The sequence below is a fragment of the Momordica charantia genome (genome assembly GCF_013281855.1).
Source record: "Momordica charantia cultivar OHB3-1 chromosome 6 unlocalized genomic scaffold, Mcharantia_2.0 BLBB01000006.1, whole genome shotgun sequence".
NCBI classification, from domain to species: Eukaryota; Viridiplantae; Streptophyta; class Magnoliopsida; order Cucurbitales; family Cucurbitaceae; genus Momordica; species Momordica charantia.
Genome location: NW_028275164.1, coordinates 30,827,257 through 30,849,864, shown reverse-complemented (window position 1 = coordinate 30,849,864; position 22,608 = coordinate 30,827,257). Strand labels below are relative to the sequence as shown.

Here is a 22,608-nt window from a genome sequence, read left to right as displayed (position 1 = left end):
CTAAACGGATTTCGCATTTTATTATTTGGATGTTCATGAGATATGAAAAAACGTATAACATTTTACTATTAGGCTACTATTAGGCTCTTGAATGGTGATCCAAACAAATATATAGTTAAGTTTTTTATTTTAAATCTTGCCAAATCTGACCTATTTGAAATGAAATTTTTTTCGACCTAGAATGTGATTTCAAATCGGTTCAAGTTTCAAATTCTTTTCTTTTTCCGAACAAAACAGAGGGTAGGAGAGCTAAAGGATGTAAAATAAAGAATTTACGAGAATATAAGCTTTAAAGAATCGAGATTTTTTTAAGGTGTATGTTTAAAAAAATTGAGTTGTTTGGAGGGGTATGATTTTAAAAATGGATTTCATTGACAAACACACAATAGCAGCTGTGTCCATCTCTTCCTAATCTTTATCCTGGTCGTTCGTTTGAAACTTTATTCAAAATCTGCAATCTTCCAAAATCTAAAATTAGTCCTAGAAGTTCACGAATCCTTCAAAACTTTACTTCTAGACAGATCTCATGACCCTTTAAATCAAATGCTATGATATTAGTTCTTGGAAAAAAAAAATATAAACAAATTAATCCTCCGATAATTTCTACAAATTGAACCTATTTGATTTTCCCACGTGTTAAATCTAATTAAAGAAGAAGAGATATGGATAGAAAACTTAACTCCACAAGAGATTATACTGGTTTGCCCAAATCCCAAATCTTAAGACGTCTCGTCTTCAAGCAGGTTGTATTATAATTAAGAAGATTATAATGGGATCTACCTCATCTTGCTTCTAAGTACTCAAAGATGCCTATTATACATATGAGAATCCTTCTTTATCCTATTAATTTCATATCAAATATGTGTCTTATAATTATTGGGTGCGTATTAGAATACTTTCTAATAGCATATATATATGTTAATAAAATAATAATTTATTGACACATTAACTTTTATGTTAACATTATTATTATTATTTTTTTCTTCAAAGGATCCAATTGAGAATTTTATAAAATTTAGGACAAAATTGAGAAAAAAACTTAAAAACTAGTGATCAATGATCCTGGGGTATATTTAGCCAAAAAAACTCAAGATGGATCGTACACACGATTTCGCTACCACAAATAAATATATTGTAGTATTTAAAAATTATCTTTCAAGATCAATATATTTTAACAATAATTAAAAGGTTAATTATACACGATGCACTTAAATTTTGGGGTAAGTTTTGTTAGACTAATACTCTTAAATCTTTAAAAGTTTCATTTTTACCTTAAACTTTAAACTTGTTTCAAAACTACCATTTCGACAACTTTTTCATTAAAATGAAAACGAAAAAGTGATGTGACTATGACTTGTAAAATATTGATACACATGATAAAGATTATATAGGTTTCATTTATGCCCCAAACGTAGGATATATTTCAACTATATCCTTATTATTTAAAAACTTTTATTTTAACCGTTAACCATGAAAATTATTTCAAAACAACAATTTCATTAGTTTCACCACTTAAAATAAAGATGAAATATGACATCGTGGTGTAGTGTAGAAAAAAGTCAAAGAGTCTTAGTCACATTAGAAATGACATTATTTCATTAGGGGGCAAAAGAAAAAACTTGGGGATTATAGTAAAATACCGTTTCCTCCTCTTACGATCAAAAGATATGGAGAGGAATAAAAATTTTTCAGGGATAAGTAAACAATGGAGGACAAACAAAATTTAGAGTCTCTCTCATGATCAATTGACAAAAATTAATGTTAGAGTATGAACGAAGAAGAGGAAAGAGACAATCAAAGAAATCCAAGACAGTCGCACCTAAAGACCATAGTTTCTTGAAAAATTTGTTATGAAAATTGTCTTTGTTACTCTCCTAGTTTCCATAGTCCTACGCTTTCAATCACCTGAACTCTTCTCCAAAAATTTCTCTCATAAACATCCTCCTCTCATGAATTATAGAACTTTCTCTCTCGACTGTTTGAATCAAAGAGGTTGTGATTTTTACTAATGCATAAAATTTATCACAATACGTGGGTTCTCTCATCATTTCAATTTCAACTCTATCCCCTAAATATACTTCTTCCTAATTCTAAATGTGATTAAAATCCTTCAACTCTTTTATTCTCACCACTAAAGTATGTCCACGTGTAACATTTATTTTTCGACTAATCGCTATATTATATTTTCGTCTTCATTTCAATTGGGAAGCTAATGAGGTTTTTTTTTTAATAATTTCAAAGGTTAAAGGTCAAAATGAAACTTTTGAAACGATAAAGGAATAATTGAAACTTAAGTTTAGGGGCACAATTGAAACTTACCACTTATGCCACGTGTATCACTATTCTACCAGTCGCGTCGCCATGCCACTTTTCTGTCTCCGTTTAAAAAAAAAAATGGACGAAAGAGCAATTTTAAAACAAATCTAAAGCTTAAAGGGCAAAAATGAAACTTTTGAAAACTTAGGGGTATGTTTAAGAGGATTTATATAATTTAACCTAATTAAAAAAAGTTCCTAAACGTTGAACAAAAATGACGTTTTAACTGCCAATCTGATATATTGTTGAACTCAGGAAAAAAAAAAAAAAATTAACCGATAAAAATTCAATAACAATTTTTTATAAATAATTATTTTTCCGTGAAATAAAATAACCAACCCAATCACACGCGGGTTTCCGTGACTTAGCGGGAAGCACGTTTTAAACTGAAAAGCAAAAGCAACACAAAATCTTAACCGAACTGATTCAGCTCCTCCACGTGTCGCAATCCTACGCCCTCTCTTTCCCGCGAAAATCCCTCTCTCTCTCCTCACTCCACTCCCGCAATGCCTCGATCCTCAATCTGAACCAAAAAAAAAAAAGACAAAAAAAATAAAACGGTACTCGCCGGCGCTCTCCCCTCCATGTCCGACCCGCCGCCCTCCAATCATGATCCCTCCACCACGCCCCACCACTCCCCCTCCGCTTCCGCCGCCGCCAAGCTCCGCAAGATCCCCCCCATCCCCGTTCGCCGAGATTCCAAACACATTGCCAATGCCGGAGGAGACTCCGACGCCGATCACCATCACCAGGACCCTCACCACGACGCCGACGATCGCGTTGATCAGTCTGCCGATTCCTCCATTCTTATGGCCTCCTCCCTCGGGTTGAACCACATTCGCACGCGCTCCGCTCCTTTGCCCCTTCGAACCTCTGCAGTTGGTACGCCCTCCAATTTGGGAGATAGTTCCAGGAATAATGCCACCGCCGAGGTTGAGTCCGACCCAAAACCTTCCTTCACTGAACACGGTATGTATCTATGTTTTTTCCTTCTCCCGACTCCGTTTTTGTTTTCGTGCGTGGCTCTGTAAGTGTGACGATCGTTATTTAGTTGATTGATGGCTCGTTCCTATTTTGTTTCATAGGGAAAAAAGTTTTGTGCAGTCAATCGAAATCATTAAGATATCCCTCCGCATTGAATCATGATTTTGAGGTAATGATTCGTGTTTTATTGCTTGGTTTGGTTTTTGTTTACATCTGTATCTGATTTTTGCCGTTATAAATTGCGTACGACTGATGGAGTAGCTAATTTGTAATGTAGTTTGTTCAGCGATGTATGTTTGCATGTGTAGGTTAATCATGCTGCATTCGCAAAGGAAATCCAGTCTCCACGATTCCGTGCAATACTGCGTGTTACTAGTGGAAGAAAGAAGAGAACCCCAGACATCAAAAGCTTCTCCCACGAGCTCAATTCAAAAGGAGTTCGGCCTTTTCCAGTTTGGAAGCCTCGGGCATTTGGACATTTGGAAGTATGCTCTTCCTTCTAGTTCGCCTTTGCGCTAATGGCTGTTTTCTCTCTCTCTCGCTATTTGAACCTACCTTGTGCTTGCTTAACTTTTCAGGAGATCATGGTGGCAATCAGAGCAAAATTTGACAGATTGAAGGATGATGTTAATTACGAACTGGGCATATTTGCTGGAGACCTAGTAGATATACTTGAAAAGACAGACGAGTCTCAACCTGAACTTAAAGAGGGTTTGGAGGATTTATTGGTGGTTGCTCGGAAATGCGCCACAATGTCACCAAGTGAGTTCTGGACGAAGGGTGAAGGTATTGTCCAGAATTTAGACGACCGGCGCCAGGAGCTGTCATTGGGAATTCTTAAGCAAGCCCACACCCGCCTTCTTTTCATCTTGACACGATGTACTCGGCTTATACAGTTCAGAAAGGAGAGTGGTTATGAAGATGATCATGTTTTGGGTCTTCACCAACTTAGTGATCTAGGAATTTATCCAGAGAAAATTAGGCAGCTTGAACAACTTGAATTTGATGGTCCATTGCCTGGGAAGGAAGAGATTGAGAAGCAGCTGAAGTTAGTTGGGAAGGATCAAGCCAGTCTCATAGTGAAGCAAGATTTAGATCAAAATTTTAGTAGTAGTGCTGGAAATTCTGATCCGGACACTGCCGTAAGTATTGATTCATCTACAAGCATATATAGGATGTCATCCTGGAAAAAGCTACCATCAGCAGCTGAGAAGAATCGGAAAGACTCTGACTCTATTGGTACACCTTCCAAGGATAAACTAGAACAGTTGCATGTACAAGAAGCTAAAAGTGAGAGTAACAACCATTTAGGTATGCCACCTGTTCATCTTGAGCATTCGGAAGCACCACCTAAAGAACAAAAAGTATCTTGGGGAATATGGGGTTATCAGCAAAATGCCACTTTTGAGAACTTGATGATTTGTCGGATTTGTGAGGTTGAAATTCCGACTATTCATGTTGAGGAGCATTCTCGAATATGTACAATTGCTGATAGGTGTGATTTTAAAGGTTTAACTGTGAACGAGCGCCTTGAACGGGTTGCTGCAGCTCTTGAAAAGATACTAGACTCTTGGACGCCAAAAAGTTCACCAAGAAGTAGTGATACTTCCTGTGGAAATTTTGATACTGTTAAAGTTTCTACTTCAAGCATACAAGAAGAGATTTTTGAGTTGTCATCTAAAGGAATCAGTTTGTCATGTCAAAACTCAGAAGATATGCTTGATTCCCTCCCTGTTACTGGCAACACCTCCTTCATGGATAATCAGGATATCTTTCCTGATCCATCATACAATCGACATTTTGTTTTCACACCAGATCACAGCACAAAATCAATGTCAGCTGGAACTCTAACACCAAGATCACCTCTTTTAACACCGAGATCCAGCCAGATTGAATTTTTATTGCATGGGCGAAGAGCAATATCTGAACTTGAAAATTATCAGCAGGTAGTGTTTTCCATATATCATACTAATATCCTATTTGTCTTCTGATTCTGTTGGGCTTTCAAGGTAGTATTATGGAGGATATCTATCACTTTTTTAATTGATGCGCAACCTCCATAAATGTACGGTATAACTCTAACCTCTATGCAATGATTGTGCTAAAAGTTATGTTCAGTGAATTTCCTTTTAAGATTGGTAAACATAATGAATGTTGCTTCTTATCGTGACTGCTTCACTTTAGTGATGTGGAATTATGCATAAAATGTCAAGAACTAATTTTAGCTTTCTTAGTTTTTAGAAGAATTTTTTTAGAACTCATTCATGTTTACCGTCTCAAATAACATGTATGTGGAATGACAGGTATACAAATTATTGGATATCGTTCGTTCCATTGCAAATGTTAACAACTCTGACTATGGTGCATTGGAGTATATGATTGATCGGTTAGGAGACCTTAAATATGCAATCCAGGATAGGAAGGTGGATGCTCTAGTTGTAGAGACTTTTGGAAGGCGCATAGAGAAGCTCTTGCAGTGAGTTGACTTGTCTCAAACCAATTTCCATACAATACATTATTTTGTGGAAAAGCAATAATCTGCAGTAGGCTACCAAATTTATTTTGTTCATTCATTACTATGACCCACACTGCATCTTCTTTTCCTCTCTACTGATTGATATTACTCACATCTATCTCTCTAGTTACATCCTGATATTCTTGCATTTACAGGGAAAAGTATGTACATCTGTGTGGGCAAATAGATGATGATAAAGTAGACTCTTCAAATGGCATGGTTGATGAAGAGAGTTCAGTGGATGATGATACTGTTCGTAGTTTGCGTGCAAGTCCTGTTAACACATGTTCAAGAGATCGAACATCTATTGAAGATTTTGAAATAATTAAACCAATTAGCAGAGGGGCGTATGGCCGTGTTTTCCTTGCCAGAAAAAGAGCAACTGGTGACTTGTTTGCAATAAAGGTCAGTGTTTTAATAACTGTTAGATGGATGACAAATGAAGAAAGGAATTTACACAACTTTCTCTAGATGCTCTGTAATAAATATCAAATCAACATAACTAATGTCATAAACACATGCTGAGATTAGTTATTTAATGGTTTTCATACTATGCAAAACTAGGCTTATTATGGGTAAAATTGAAGTTGTTGAGCCGTGCTTATGAAAATTGTATTACACAGTCATTGTAAAAATTGACTTTTCTTATGGTTTTTAATTTAGAAACTGTTTTCAGTTGTTTTACTCTTGTGGTTTCACTTCCATTTTATTTGTAAGAATTTAAAAATACAATACACTCAGATCAATTTATATTTTAAAAAGTATTTAAGAACTGTAAACTTAAAAATATAGATAACATTGTCCATGTTATCTACTTTTCCGTACCTCCTAATTATTTCTAGTTACCATCATGTTAAACGAGTTATTTGAGGATGCTATACTTTTAAGAGTAGTTTCCAGTGGACGTTGGATCATATGGCTGATTTGATAACGTATCTGTTTTGTTCTTTTGTTTTCTTTTATCTCGTTTCACATGTTTTTTTTTTTTTTTTTAACAAATGAACTTTTCATGGAATGAAAAGGAACGATAAAATGTTCAAAGAATACAAACTCCCAAAAGAGTGAAACTATCTCTTTTCACATGTTGAAATAGATATTGAGCAAGTCCGTGTGCAGTCAAAAGTAAGTTCGTAATAATTTGTATTATTAGAATTAAAATTATATCAGATTAATCTTGTGCTGTTTGAGTGTTCTAATTTTGAATGGAGGGACTAATCTTTGTTGTACTTTGAAGTAAATAATCTGCTTGAATGATACTTCAGGTTTTAAAGAAAGCTGATATGATTCGCAAGAATGCAGTTGAAAGTATTTTGGCTGAGCGTAATATCCTTATCTCAGTTCGCAACCCTTTTGTGGTTAGTTGGTTCAACAATTTATTTCCTTCTAAGGAAGCCTTGTATTTGAATGTCAATTTCTCATTTTTGTAAATGTGATTATGAACAGGTCCGCTTTTTCTACTCTTTCACGTGTAGGGAAAATCTTTATCTGGTCATGGAATACTTAAATGGTGGTGATATTTACTCCTTACTGAGAAACTTACGATGCTTAGACGAAAATATGGCTCGTATATACATCGCTGAAGTTGTAAGAAAATGCTACTACTTTTTCTATTTTTCCTTTCCTTTTCCTATACATTAAAAACCTATTGTATCATTCTTTTGAGAAACTGGTTTTTGTATTATCATTATTATCATCATCGGAAAACAAACTAGTTATGCATGTCTTTATACTTTTCAGGTTCTTGCTTTGGAGTATTTGCATTCCTTGAATGTGATTCACAGAGACTTAAAGCCAGATAACTTATTGATTGGTCAAGATGGTCACATTAAGGTGTGCAGCCTTCAGTTTTAAATTCTTTCTCAATATGTTGTAATGTAAGGCAATTCTGTAGATATTTCTTTAATGGAAATATTCATCGTGAAGTAAATTTATTAATTACATTCATTATGCCCCTGCTGTTACTTTTTGCCAAGAAGGTTAGGAGCAGTTAAATTCTTATGTTTTTTTGACAAGATACAAAAGGGACAAAATTGTTAAAGAAATAAACTCCAAAAAGAGTGAAAAGGAAAATGAGAAATAAACCTTAAAAACATAAAGAAGAAAGACTAAAGAACACAACTAAGGGGAGTCGTGAAAACCTCCAAATTCATACGAATCATGCTAGAAGAATAATTAGAGAAGGCATTGGAAAGAGAACATCATAATGAAACCTTGAACTTAGCTATATTGAAGCAATCTATGGGAGATCTTCGGGCATCTTCAAATGTTCTTGGTTTCTCTCAAACCATAATTCTGAAATGATGGCCTTGAAACCAGAAGATCGGCCTCAGTGTGAAACTTTGATCCACAAAGAAGTTGCTGTATGTTATTAGGAACTCGAAGATCCCAAACACAAGAAAGGTTGAAAATTTGGAAGAACAGTGACCAACAAGCAGCAGCATACGGACATAAGGAACAAATGGCACTGTGATTCTCCAGATTTAAAACACATCAAACATACAGAAGGTTGCAAAGCCAGGGAGGCCAATTTCTTCTGTAAAACATCTGCAGAATTTACCCTACCATTAAGGAGAATCCAAATCAAGAAATTCACCCTCTTAGGACTGCCGGAACTGCAAAGTAAAGAGCAAAAATCGGTAGGTAAGGACCATTGAACTAAGTTTACATAGGGAGCTTATTGAGAATATACCCGATTTTTCCATACTCCAACACCGTGCCTCTGTTGCACTTGGAGAAACCGATGAGAGAAGGGATAAAAAATTCGACAAATCAGAAATCTCTCCTTTTAAAGCACACCGAGTTTCCAATCTCCAACTTGACAGATTCCAATCCGAAGCTTCAAAAACAGTAGTTGCAGGGTAGGAAGAAATTCGAAAAATAGAGGGAAACCGAACCTTAAGAGCTGAATCGCCTAACCAAAGATGATGCCAAAAAAAGTACGTCGACCATTCCCCACTTTTAATAGGAAAAACCTGTCCACCTGTTGCCAATGTTTAGTGATATCCCCAGGCTGCGACGAAATAATTTCTTTTGGGGATTGTACTCCAACCTCCACCATCCACACCATAGATACTAGCTACCACCAAATTTTAGGCAAAGTAATGCTGTTTATGTGATGGACTTAAAATTACCTTCTCCATAACTTAAGTACAAGGTTGTAAAGATTTTAGGAAGTATTCCTTATCATTGGAAGGAATAGTTTTCCCACATATTCTATTGAGAAGTTATTTGAGGATTGTAGCTGGAAGGGTAACGGAAAAGGTTGGATAGGATTGCTATCATGTCTTACAGAAGTTATAAAAATTTTCCTCGATTGATCCTCGTGGCACTTTGTTGGGAGCTTTTTATGGAAGATTGTTAGGATTCAAATAACATGGCCGGGATCCTTGAAGAAGGCTGTCCAACTTGGAAATGATTGAAGTGGCTGATTTATTGTAAACATTTTGCTTGTTTCTGATAGGCCTTCAATAGTTTGTGAGGACCAGGAGGGGTAAAACCGATAAGAATGCTTGACTAGTTAGTTAGGGAGAGTGTGTAATTACCTTTTATAGGCTGTTTTGTGCATGTGAAGGACAAGAATAATGGGGTGTGTTGTGCATGGGGATAGCAAGACCCTCCCCGGATGGACATGGGATTATTTTGTTGGTATTGTGTTTGCAGTTTAGGATCCTTAATGGGGTATAACAATTTTTGGTGTGGTTATTCATATTAGTTTTGTAGATTATAAAGGAATGAGAAAAATCATGAATCTCCTATGGATGAAAATTAAGTAGAACAGAAAAATGATTCCATTATTGTACAGGTAGGACATCACTGCTATGACATCTACAGGCATACGTGGAACGTATGTGCCCCCCCCCCCCCCCCCCCCCCCCCCCCCACATATAAACATTTCTATAATGTTCTTTTATTGGTTTATTCTCTCTTCTGGTTTCAAACTTCTTGGGAAATGTTGCAATCGTTTTTGCTTGTCACTTCTTAGAAACCTCTCGTCCTTTTTGTTACAGTTGACAGATTTTGGGCTCTCCAAGATTGGTCTTATCAATAGTACAGATGATTTCTCAGGTCCATCAATCAGTGGAACTACTTCACTTGGAGACAATGGGGCAACATCTCAATCTTTGTCAAAGAGAGAACACAGACAAAAGCACTCAGTTGTTGGTACTCCGGATTATTTGGCCCCAGAGATACTTCTGGGCATGGGACATGGTTTGTAACCAAGAGGCGTAATAACCTCCTTACAGGAACTATTGTGAATTATACTCAATGAATCCTAATTATATTCTTATTATTTTTCAACTTGTTGCCTGCAGGTGTAACTGCTGATTGGTGGTCGGTTGGAGTTATTCTTTTTGAGATGCTTGTAGGAGTACCGCCATTCAATGCAGAAAGTCCACAGGTTGAATTTGCCTCTGATATTCTTAACTCTCTAATGGTACAGGCAGCGACAAGGCTGGTTATCTTTTTGGATGAATAATTTGTATTCTTAGTATTTCTGGATATACTAGATATATAGTCATCTACTTGAGTTCTACTTAAATTACTATGTGTTAAGTAAGGCAAAGGATCGACTCAGTGGGGGATAGTTCAGGATTTATCTCTGATTCACTGTCGGTTGTGGGTGTTGTACCCAATTTAAGAGTGGAGACAGTCTCAAAATAGGGTTACAAGTGGTCTGTGATATTTTATTTAGAATTGGTACTAAAATATTGAAGGTCATGAAGGAGCCGTCATTCAAATAGGTGGCTTAATCCTTGAGCTACATTTTGCTCTATAAAATGAAGAAGCTATGAAGAAAAGCTATTGCATGTATAGGACTTATTTTTTCTTTTTTCTGAGAACTGGGAGCTTATTTTCCTATCTTTTTCTCCCTTTTATAATCACTTGTGAAGTTTGCTTAAGTTTTAGTAATGCAGAAGTGAAAAGCATTTTTGCCGAACGTGAGAATACAAGCTTGTGAATTTTAGAAGTTATAAATGACCTAGCTGTAGGATTAAAAGGCATATCAAAGGAATTTATTTTTGTTATATTTCAGGTTTGAATACGTTGCATTGAGGAATGACTGCATGGGATTTTTTTTATTTGCCCAGAAGGCAATACGCATTATACATATTCTTTCGAAGAAGACATTGTATTTCACAGAATTTCATTTCCTATTGACTTTTTTACCGATTCTGTCATTCTAATTTTCGTTAAGTAAATAAAGCCTATACCTTCTAGCAATGAAGCATCTTGCTCCTTAATATTTATGTATAAATCTATTGTTTCTTGTTTGTGCTGAAAAAGTTCCTTCTGGACTGCAATTATGGCTTTGTTCAGGAAGAGGTAAGGTCTAGTTTATTTGGTTCATGACTGTTCTTACAAGGAGGGAGGGAGAGAGAGATTGTTGCTTTGTCATCTTCAATATAATTTGTGAAATTGATGCTGCCTTTCCTATATCTAAATCAATGCTCCTCAAAAAAATAATAAATAATATAAAAACACTCGGCACACTATTTAATAGCATATACATTTGATGTGATTGGGTTTTAAAGATTTAATACAATTGTTCATTGATATTACATTCGATAACTACGTACCATTTTAATTGACCAAAGGATTTCTTATTCCATTACAGCAAATTTTTGATAATATAATTAATAGAGACATACATTGGCCCGAGGTACCTGAAGAGATGAGTCGTGAAGCCTATGATTTGATCGACAAGTAAGATTCACTGAAACCTTGTCGTATATAACATCATATTGAATTGTACCACTGCCTGCTCATTTGCTGTCAGCTTTTTGCCGTATTGTGCTTAATGTGTCTGCACATATTTGTTTCTGGTAGGGCAGGGTGTATGTTGATCGAATTAGTACCTATAATCTTTGGCCGTTTTAAGTCTTGGAGAATAAATCTCGTTTGGAAAATTTTCAAGGGCTTATTACCTACTTGGCTTTGAAGACTTATTACGGCTACTCATTTGACATATATTTTAATATCTTTACCTTTTACATATCAGATTATAGCTAGGAAGTAGGAAGGACAAATTTGAGTTGCTTGTTTAGGAAATTATCATCTAATACTTGGATGAGTTTACGTTACATTCCTCCATGCTGATGCCCATTATTATATTTTTATTAGAAGAAAAACAAATAAGACTCGTTGGTATTTTCCAATGACTGGATGGATTCTTATGACGTGCGTCCGTTCATACACGACCTCTACTTAGCGGGTAAAATAGTGCTGACTCAACCATAAATCCTTTCAGAGTTCATTTTGGACTTTAATTTCAATTAGAAGAAGGATTCCAAGGCATTAACGAACTTTTTATCCAATGATAACTAGACTATCAATAATCAATTATAGGCTCTTGATTAGAACCTGAAAATAAAGAAATAAATTATGATTATGATGGTTAGTTGTTGGAAATTTCTGCAGTTGCTAGTTTTCATTTGAAGAATTTTAGGACCTCAGCCTTGTGTACTTATGCTAGACGTGAGAAGAAGCATGATAGGTTGTCATTATAGTGGCAGGGCTGGAAAAAAATGAAAAACTGTTGAAGGGTTAGTTGGAGAGAATGTAGGAGGTAGTTAGAAAATGACCAGGCGATGATTATGTGATGATAGAAAGTACAAAAGTAGTATGAGCAGGAGGGTGAAATATGGTTTGACTGGTGATGACTGTTGCCATTTTCCTATTTCATCCAACGTTTCAAGTCCCTAGGTTGTACTTGTTGTAGAGTGTTCTCTTTCCATCAAATAAATGTTCATGATTGTTAACAATTAATATGTCGCTTAGCCCATATCAGATGGACAATCCTTTCCATAAGTACTAGAATTAAAATGCCAATGCCTGTTAAAAAAAGCTTATGCTAGTTATTTTAGATTTTAGATTGTCAGATTCTGCTGCTGCCTGCAACTTCCGAAAATTTCCAATCCCTGGCCAATGAAACTGCTGCCGCAACTTTTTTGGAGCTTCTCCAAATGTGTATCTAAAGGTTATCTTATATGTAGACTGCAAATATGAATTACGTTGGAATGTTAGGGGAAATTGAACCATAGACCTGAGGCACGACAAACATCAAAAGATTCAAATTTGAAGCTTGGAATGAGTTAAGCACTCATGACTCAACCATTATACAAGACTTCTGGCAAGAACTTGATTTCTGTTTATGTATTGAACGAAGTTTTTTGCCGATGCAACAATTTTCATAAGGATTTTTGTAGGATCTATATTTTTCTTTCTAGGTCACTTGTATAATTTTATGCTGTTGAAGTTGAAAATTTGGGGAATAAATTTGCAATCCCAATTGAGGTTATTGTCAAACCTAGAAAGTTAAAGAGTTAAAAGAGGAGAGATATTGGAACATCGATGTACAGAAGGTTTAACTATGATTAATTCCAAAATCCGTGGAGGAGAGCCTAAGTCTAGAATGGTACAACTGGTGATAATAGTTGGCATGAGTTGATGACCAAAAACAAACATTTCGTAGTGTGCTCATTCTGCAAAAATGAATACATACAAGGGCAAGTGCTGAAATTTCACAGAAAGCTTTCAAACGTGTTAGACACCCGATCTAATAAGAGGAATCAGTTGGGTGAGGAGGGAGTTGACAATAGGACAATGGAAGCTCCTGCTTCAATAGTGCAAGATAATTTTGAATTTGACACATATTCAGGCAAGGCAGAGTTTACTAGATCACATCCATCTTAGGACCCTCCAAGGCCATTGTTGATATTGTGACTTTGGACCATGATATTAAATATGCAATTTGTTTTTTTCCCTTATCAAAACTAATTAGAGTAATATTTGTGAACCCCTTTAGTCCTTGCATTGATAGATTTATCTTCCTGTTATTTAATTTGATTTTCTTATTGTAATTCTCTGGTTTAGAATGATGATGATGATAAAATGATAATGGTAGTGGTAATTATGATTTATAATGACAATAGTAGTAATAGAAGGGTAACACAAAATTTCATGTTTACATGCTGACAAGAGGTAGACTTATGGTGCAAACCGAATAATAATATGAAAAATTAGCAAGCTAATTACATGAATAAGATTACGATTAGCGTAAAAAGAAAATTGTAAATATTGTGTCTGTGATTGTATTATAGGTTAAAAAACATTTCTAGTTCCTAACTATGGTTCTTGTTATTGTTTTTGTTGTTGTACTTTCTTTTTTATGCACAGATTTTGATCATCGATGTCTTGTTCTCAATTAATTTTTTAATCTTTTATACTTTATATTTCATTTTTGTGTCGACATATTAGCATTGATAGCATATGCTTAAATTACTTCTGACCTTCAATGTCATAGACTTAGTTGTTAAATATGGGGCCCAAAATCACAAAAAGCCCAAGTACCATGATTAGAAATGTATTTTAACCCTAAGTTATAGTAGCCAAGTTATGACAACTCAACTGGTTCCGCCTACTTAAAGTTCAAGTTAGAATCAGGCACAATCCAATTAGGTCCTCTTATGTATATGTATGTCTGTATCATATTGTTTTTGTACTATTAGCTAAAAAGATACATGTCATCCCCCCCCCCCCCCCCCCCCCCCCCCCCCCCCCCCCCCCCGTTTTAATGAGAGACGAGATTTCATTCATTCATGAAATATACAAAGGAGGGGAGAGACTACGACGAACAGTAGTTACAAAAAAGCATGCCAGTCGATCGTGAGGATATTTAAGCTATAATTTGAGAACTGTGAGTAAAAGTATTTACACCAATTAAGAGCCTTTATAAAATTTATTCCACAAAACTAACAAAAGAGACGCTTTTGTTGCTGAAAGTTCTATTGTTTCATTCCCGTCAAAGGCACCAAAGGATGACTTAGCTGAGTTTTTGGACCATATTTACTATATCCAGGTTGTTGGCATTTGACAATTAGTAGAAGTTGTGTCAATCCTTGGTTAAGTTTTCGAACCATATTTTTGGTCTGAGGTTTTGGATCATCAGTTAATGGCAGTTTCAAACCAGAATTTGCAATAAATTGAATGGGTTGATTAATGAGATTTAGGCGATTAACATATAGTGTAGATTTCCATTTGAACAAGTACTACAATCTACCTACCATTTTCTTCAATTGGTGAAGGACATTGAGTTTGTCTATTTCATTAATGATAAAAAGCGCATACATCATGTCATCTATGAACGTTAATGCATTATGTTTCAGATTGCTGACTGAAAATTCAGTTCAAAGACTGGGAGCAACAGGGGCCAGAGAGGTAATTGCGTAATACCTGTAGAAAAGCAGTGTTTTTGCAAAGTAATTTGTGATTTATGAAATGAAATGATAGATCGGAACTGGTATCTTCTGTCAGGTGAAGCAGCATCCTTTCTTCGCAAATATTAACTGGGAAACACTTGCAAGGCAGAAGGTATTCGTCATTGTTGCATGAAGGAATTGGTTTAACTAATTCTGTATATATTTATGAACCTTAAAGAAGCTTTTATTTTTTATCACAGGCAATGTTTATACCGTCAGCAGAGCCGCATGATACAAGTTATTTCATGAGCCGTTATATATGGAATCCAGAAGATGAGGATTTTAATGGTGGAAGTGACTTTGATGAACATGATTTGACTGATACTTGCAGCAGTAGTTCATTCAGCATCCTACCAGATGAAGATGTAAGCTTGCATATAATTGTTTGCCTGTCTTGAGCATTTGCCTCTAACAGATGAAATCCTTTCTGTTATTTGTTACCCTTAATCTGGTACTCATTAATTGGAAGAAATCTTCTTAAGAACCAAGAATGCAATAATAGCATGGTTAGGCTATCTATCACCAGGAAGATCTCCAAATCTAAGAAAGAAATCACCATCATTGTTTGGTAGCGACCAAGGATTTGTGCTAAATTTGCATGGACACACGGATTTCCAATTTGGTTAATTATTCTTACTCATATGAAAGCCCTGGAACAACAGTCAAGAATTAAAAGATGCACATCAGGTTAATTATTCTTACTCATATGAAAGCCCTGGAACAACAGTCAAGAATTAAAAGATGCACATCATACATGTTGGTATGATGCTCTTGATCATATTCCGCTCTCCCCCTTTTCGTTAGTCCTTTTGGGTGAGTGAACACAGCTGAAACAAAAGCCGATGTTGATTGTGGAAAATATTCATCATGTATAATCTAGCTTGATATATTTCAACTCTGTTTTATGACTTGACTGGAGATTTCAGTCTGATAGTGTGGTCAAAATCCATGGAGAGTCATGTAGGTTAAGCTCTACGATATTACATTCAAGTACTGACAAATAGCTTTAAATCTCTGTGGAATTGCGATGGTTAAATTGGAAATGGATGCTCATACTTTCTTTTTCTTAATATAGAAAAAAAAATCTATATAAAGGATTTAGGACTTTGAGATTGTTATATCCTCCATTTTGAGTTCTTGGATGTCATTGAATCAGGGGGATGAATGTGGTAGTTTGGCTGATTTCGGTGCACCAGCTCTTTCTGTGAAGTACTCGTTCAGCAACTTCTCTTTCAAGGTAAGGCTTGCTAGGCCTACAAATTCTCTTTCTCAATAGAAAATCAAGATAATGCTATCATTATTGTCCAATGTAAAGCAAGTGTGTGCAAGTTAGAAATGAATTACGTACTAATTTGTGGAGTATTCAATATTGATGGTGGTGTTGGGTTGAAGGTAAGATCAAAATATGATGCATCAACAACATTATTTTTTACAGAACTTATCACAGCTGGCTTCCATCAATTATGATTTGGTTGTGAAGAGCAGTCAAAACTCACCAGATGTAACCAAGCCATCCATTCCTTGAAGCTTTCTACACTATTCCAACCCAATAACTAGTGGTATGAATGAGCTTTTGGCATAATCTTTTAAATTTGTTTTGTTTTATTGTATAGGCAGCAGCAGCAGCTCTACTGAGGCTTTTATTAACCCTTCCCTTATATAAATTACACTGTAAAAGCCCACATATATAATTTATGTAGCTTTTTTGTGTAAGATGTACATTAAAATTATAACATTCCAGTTTCACAGTTATGTAAATGGATTTTCTAGTTTAAATTGGGAGATCAAACCATTCACATGGTAGTAGATGTTGATATAAACCAAGGTACCTTAGTCATACCACAAGGACTTCAAGGAAGATGTTGGGATTTTATCCTACATTTTGTCCAAGTTCTCAACAATATGAGGTTGCATTTAATTACTCAAGTGCAATTATTAACCATCAATTATGGAATTCAAAGTTCAAGCATCTCGGAGGATTACAAACTTTTGGTTGGGTGATTAGAAACTCCCATTCTTGGAATTATAGTCTCTTTTGATGTATTTTCAATTTTAAGATTTTCCATTAGGTTAGAATTAATTAATGGTTGTTTATGGTAAATCCTTGAATTGACCACAGTTACTTTAGGGTTAAATTCCAAGCTATAAGTATTTTCACTGTAAATATCTTCCATTAAAAACAATTAAGATGCCATTAAGACTATAATGTTCAGACGGTCAGCTTGTTGAAGCTAACGAATCGTATTGAAGAAATTTAACATCCACAAAAATGCATGCCTGAAAGTGATAGCCTCTCTAGCCAGAGAGTGAGCAACTTCATTTGAGTTCCTGTACACATGATGGAAACAGACCACCAAGAACGATATAGAAACGGTTTCAATATCTGCAATCCATTTGCAATGCAAGCCTCAAGCCTTTTCAAATGGCGGAAAAAGAAAAGAGATTGGATTTCCACCCTTGAACCACTCTCCAAAGACTTCCCTTAATCTTCCAAGTTGGGTACTAGTTGCATTTCCAAAATCGATTGCATATAGTTCTTGAAATCAACGTGAACGTTTGGAGAAAACTACAGTGTTGAATTCTCGAAATTTATTTTCTAACTCGATGTCTTTTCGTAATCAAGCAGAATCATCTATATAGCATAAAGCTCAGAAATTGTTGCCTGGCATAAAATAAGACTATCATCTGCCAAGAAAAAAATGAAAGATAGAGGGGCAAGAGGAAGTTATTGAAATACTTGAGATCCAGTTGGACTCATGAGCTCTTTGAATGGTTGCAACAAAAAGGTAAGGGGACAAATGGTCCCCTTGTCGAAGGCCTCTTTTGGAGTGCGATATGGCCTTTAGTCTCTCCATTTATCATAAGAAACAAGGAGTGAGTAGTGATGCATTTCATAACTATCCCATAACTATCCCCACCCACCGTGCATCAAGACCCATCTTCAACATCATCCTCTCTAAAAAGATCCATTTCAATCTATCATATGTCTTGCTCCTATCCAACTTTAAGGGCCGCCATACCATTTGAACGTATGCACTTCTTCTTCATGGCATGAATATACTCATGGCCGATCACAATTTTATCATAAATTACTCTTCGAAATATGGAGTTTAAAACCAATTTCAGTTTACTTGCCAGTACGCTATCTTATAAGAAAAATGAGCATTTGTGATTTAATTTAGCTAAGAGTTAATGTATTTGCAACCTTGTGATAGTTTGCATGCTTAGGATCATTCAAGTGAGACTTAATCTATTGCTTGTGGAGTGGTTCGAATTTCAAACAAGGAAAGTTTTCTTGCCTTGGAATATTTGATCAACAGAGTAATCCATTTTTACTTTCTTTGGGTTGATTCCATTTAATCGTTTTGAGGTTTTTGAGGATTGAGTTCTATGTTAACAGGATTTTGGATCCAATTCTCAAGAGTTTCTTAACATTTTATCTTCCTTAAAGTCCTTGTCGCATGATTAATGTACCTCGATTTATATAAGATGTCTTGTTCACTTGAGCTAATACTCGGATTGACTTAAATTTTAATACGGATAAATGTTAACAAGTGAAATGACAATTAGGGTAAATAGATAAAGGAAGAGAGTAGTATAAACACATTTTTAGAAAGAGGATGGGAGGCAAAAAATGCATGGAAAGAAAATGTCAGCAATATATGTCCTCTTTTCACGCGCCCGAGAGTACGATTTCATTGTAATCGCCGTGTGTGCTGCTAGATTCGGATTTTAAGAAAACGGACGGCCACAATACTATCATCTTAGAGGCGTGAGCGAGTAGGATAAAAACCTATCTGACCGTTCAGGCTTTTTATTTTCTTTACCCTTTTTCTTGAAATTTTAGATCCCACCACGTGTCGAAATCTCACCCATTGATCGTAGTTGATCATATTACAACTTTTTTTTTTTTTTGAAAATGAACTTCATTGAAGAAACCCTGCGATTAAGGCTACATAATTTTGCAAATCAGCGTCAACATGCTGAATGAGAAAAAAAGGGAAATTAGATAGCCACAGAAACGACCCCATCCTAATACTTTCCTTCACTAAGGAATGAGCAGTAGTATTTGACTCCCTAAATACATGATGAAACGAGATCGACGTGAAGGATTTCGCCAGAAAATGTATGTCGGCTATCCAATTTGCAGTCTCGTCTCTTGCGAAGGACTTTCCACAAATTAAGAAAAGTGTTAAATAAGAAAAGTGTAACAATATTAATATACATAAGATAGATTTGAATACTTTTTGTAGAAAGAATAAAAGGGTACTTCGCCCTATCTCAAATTTAAAATATGATTATCCCGATAGCAAACGTGCGGACGAAGTGGATCATGTGGCTCAAAAGATTAGAGCACATACCTTAAGCTCTCACCTTACTAAAGAGCCGACAACTTTTTTTATTTTAATTCTGATCTTAACAATTTAAAATTATTATGCTTGATGTTCTAAGCTTTACAATAATAACACTAACACACAAAGTAATATCTATTATCATCAAAATCTTATTAATTAAATTAATTAAAAGAAAGTAAATATAAATGTCCCATATTTGTAAGTCTTAAAAAAATTGTAAAATGGTCCCATTTTGAAATGTTGACTCAGGTTGTCATTTTTTCTTGTTTGTTAAAATTGAGATACAATCAACTTATCAATTTAGAAAAATAATTTCAAAAAGAAAGTTTAGAACCTCTCTACAAGATGTTATTTCAAGTATTTATTTATTATATTGTAAAAAATGTGGAGCAATGTCTCAATTTCAGTGCGGCAGATCAAAATTTCCTCCTACAATTATTTGTGTTAATGCATTATTTAACTCATCCACCTCTAAAAAAACACCTCTTTCCGTCCTCAATTTGATATCTTTTTTTTTTTTTTACTAAGATCCTCAAATTAAATTAATGAATGTTAAAACAATTATACCCCATTCCAAAAGTAACCATTATACATTAACTTCTTCTTTTGTTTTATATATATATTTATTTTGCAGGTATGGATCATCATAATTACATTTACATGTGTGACCATATTCTTGTAAGTTTTCCGATCTTCATGCAATCATTTCATCTGCAAGACCGAAACAGAAGCCTAGAAATTAGAGTAAGATCAGTCTGAAGGCCACATGCCCACCAACTGTTTGTCGAAATCCCCCAAAGAACCAAACTCAAAATCCTCATCTCCAAGCTCCTTGTAGTAATCCAACAACCGATTCAAGCTATCCTCCGACGAATATGATCCAAAATCACTGTTGATTTCACTGCCCCACGTTGGGAAATTCAGCCACGGATCATCCCTCAGAGTCTCCACCCACATGTGGCTTGTCAATGCCTGATCTTTCCCTGCGAAATTAGCTTCTGATAATGAAGAAATGGCGGCTGAGGAATCAGTAGTACTGGAGCTGCCTTCGCTGCAACTCGGTTGCTTCTGCAGAGGCTGGTGCGTTACTGGATCCATCCCCATCTTGATCAGCTTCTTCTTGATGTGGGTGTTCCAGTAGTTCTTGATTTCGTTGTCCGTTCTTCCCGGTAATCTCGCTGCAATTTTTGACCACCTGACACCAAAGATCGATTTGTCGAGCCCAAAAAGGAATGAGGAAGAAAATTGTCCTCCTTTAGTTCATCGTAAATTCAAAAAATATATATAGAGTCAGATAAAATTTTAGTTCTTTTCCACTAATATATCTCTCTCAATTTTAGAATGGAAAGATTATATTTCGAAGGTAAAAATTTGTTATTCGAAGACAATTTCTGATTACCTGTTGCCTAGACGGGCATGGAGATCGATGACAAGTTGTTCTTCGGCATCATCGAGGAGGCCACGCTTCAAGTCGGGACGGAGGTAGTTGGTCCAGCGGAGGCGGCAGCTCTTGCCGCAGCGGCGGAGGCCAGCGAGCTTGGGGAGGGCGCGCCAGCAGCAGTGGCCGTAGGTGAGGATGAAGGTGACTAACTTGTTGTCTTCCTCGGCAGTCCATGGGCCTTTCTTCACACCAATCTTGTCACAGCATGGCTGCCTTCCCATCACTCCAAAGCCTTAAGTTTAAGTTGAAGTTCAAATTCAAGTGTGATCCCAAATGCCCCACCACACCCTCCCTTTTTAATACCCCAAGTGGGTTTCTTTTTTTGTGCATGGGCAAGAAAAGTGAGCGAGAGTTTTTTGTGCATGTGCAAGAAATGTGAGAGAGAGAGATCAGAGACTTCTCCGAGACTTCTTAGAACAAAAAAGTGAAAAGAAAAAAAATAGTTGAGAAAATGAAGGATTAATGATAACTTCAAATTCAAAAAGTTTTGTTTTCATTGGATGAAGGATAAATTTTACCTACTTTGGTGGCTGTGGTTCAAAGGCTTTTAACTTACTTGCAGCTTCATTGGTCTCTAGTCCTTTGGGTGGGAAAATAAATGGATAAAGTATATGATTGGTCTATTTGAAGATCCCAATTTTAAACGTGTTCAGACTTTTATAAAAGGAAAACACTTGATTCCTCGTGGGTAAGGAGCGACATTATTCTTACCACCATTAAATATTTAACAACTCATCATTTTTTAAAAAATCTTTATGTTTTTGCATTTCTTTCTCTTAATTGTCAAATATTTAATGGTGGTAAAGACAAATATGCTTGTTACTAGTGAGGAGGCAAGTATTTTCCATTATTTATCTTGAGTTTAACTCAATTTTAGTGGTAAAGTTGACCTTTATATTACCATTATGTGCCCCATTTAGATGTATTTTATTAAAAAAAAAAAAAAAAAGAAAAATTACGAAAATGGAGATGATGACGGTGACGGTGAAGGGGACGAAAATGGAGCTTGATGTGGTGAGATCATACTGAGAGATTGAAAGACAGACATTGACGAAGTTAGTGAAAGTTAGTGAGTGATGAGTGATGACAACATTCTCTAGTGTTGTTGTGATCCTTTATAATTTTGCCTCTTGAGAAACAATTTTGGTATGGTGGTGTATCTTGAAATTAGAAACCACTGCTGCTGTGCTAGTTGATATTACTGTTCTAGTTATCCCATTTGGTGTATAGAGTTGGTTTTCTTGATTTTCTGTTGGATTTTAGAATGGAAAAGAACTTGCTCGGTTGGATTCTGATCTGTTATAATGAGGGTATTAGTATGAAAAATATATATGTTAAGATGTATTTGGAGTATATTTTAGGTATATATATTGCCGTATGTTTTATAATGTTAAATAATACATTATACGTCTAAACAGTTTACAATGTTATTATTGCGCTTCTATCTTAATAAATAAGAGGGTTCAAGGAAATTTATCGAGTTCGTCTCCATATAGATCAGTTTTTTTTTTAAAAAGATCCATAATCGATTGAGGGAACAATCAGTTTTAGGTATAATAAATATAGTTGATATTGTCCGCTTTGGGCATGGCCCACACGGCTTTGCTTTTAGCTTCATATCAATGGAGATAATTATCATCTCTCATATACCCATGATCATTTTCTTCCATAATCAATATAAGACTTTGTTTGTAATCACCTTATAAACTCAAGAGTCATTCGATGCCTCCAAGAATA

General features: G+C 35.5%; 2 protein-coding genes and 1 long non-coding RNA gene across 4 annotated transcripts; 1 reads left to right on the top strand and 2 right to left on the bottom strand.

The window, feature by feature from the left end:
- Positions 1-2,838: 2,838 nt before the first annotated feature.
- On the top strand, positions 2,839-16,883 carry IRE (AGC (cAMP-dependent, cGMP-dependent and protein kinase C) kinase family protein). 2 transcript variants are annotated; one of them, XM_088125344.1, is made up of 17 exons: positions 2,839-3,285; positions 3,402-3,469; positions 3,609-3,785; positions 3,879-5,246; positions 5,604-5,776; positions 5,971-6,220; positions 7,078-7,170; positions 7,259-7,399; positions 7,553-7,645; positions 9,823-10,024; positions 10,129-10,214; positions 11,433-11,521; positions 14,983-15,034; positions 15,131-15,187; positions 15,276-15,440; positions 16,232-16,312; positions 16,511-16,883. In XM_088125344.1, the coding sequence occupies exons 1-17, from the start codon at positions 2,901-2,903 to the stop codon at positions 16,598-16,600; spliced, it is 3,570 nt and encodes a 1,189-aa protein (XP_087981470.1). In that variant the 5' UTR covers positions 2,839-2,900; the 3' UTR covers positions 16,601-16,883. The 2 variants fall into 2 exon arrangements, 1 of the variants encoding a protein (XP_087981470.1); XR_015791550.1 differs by lacking the exons at positions 14,983-15,034; positions 15,131-15,187; positions 15,276-15,440; positions 16,232-16,312; positions 16,511-16,883 and having other exon boundaries at positions 9,881-10,024; positions 11,433-11,487.
- LOC148211075 (uncharacterized) lies at positions 7,734-9,647 on the bottom strand. Its single transcript, XR_015791551.1, has 2 exons — positions 8,505-9,647; positions 7,734-8,427 (listed from the first exon to the last, which is right to left on the bottom strand). It is a non-coding gene; the product is annotated as an uncharacterized LOC148211075 (long non-coding RNA).
- A 2,929-nt stretch (positions 16,884-19,812) lies between the features above and the next one.
- On the bottom strand, positions 19,813-21,308 carry LOC111026029 (MYB-like transcription factor ODO1). Its single transcript, XM_022303993.2, has 2 exons — positions 20,830-21,308; positions 19,813-20,625 (listed from the first exon to the last, which is right to left on the bottom strand). The coding sequence occupies exons 1-2, from the start codon at positions 21,090-21,092 to the stop codon at positions 20,181-20,183; spliced, it is 708 nt and encodes a 235-aa protein (XP_022159685.1). The 5' UTR covers positions 21,093-21,308; the 3' UTR covers positions 19,813-20,180.
- Between the last annotated feature and the right edge of the window lie 1,300 nt (positions 21,309-22,608).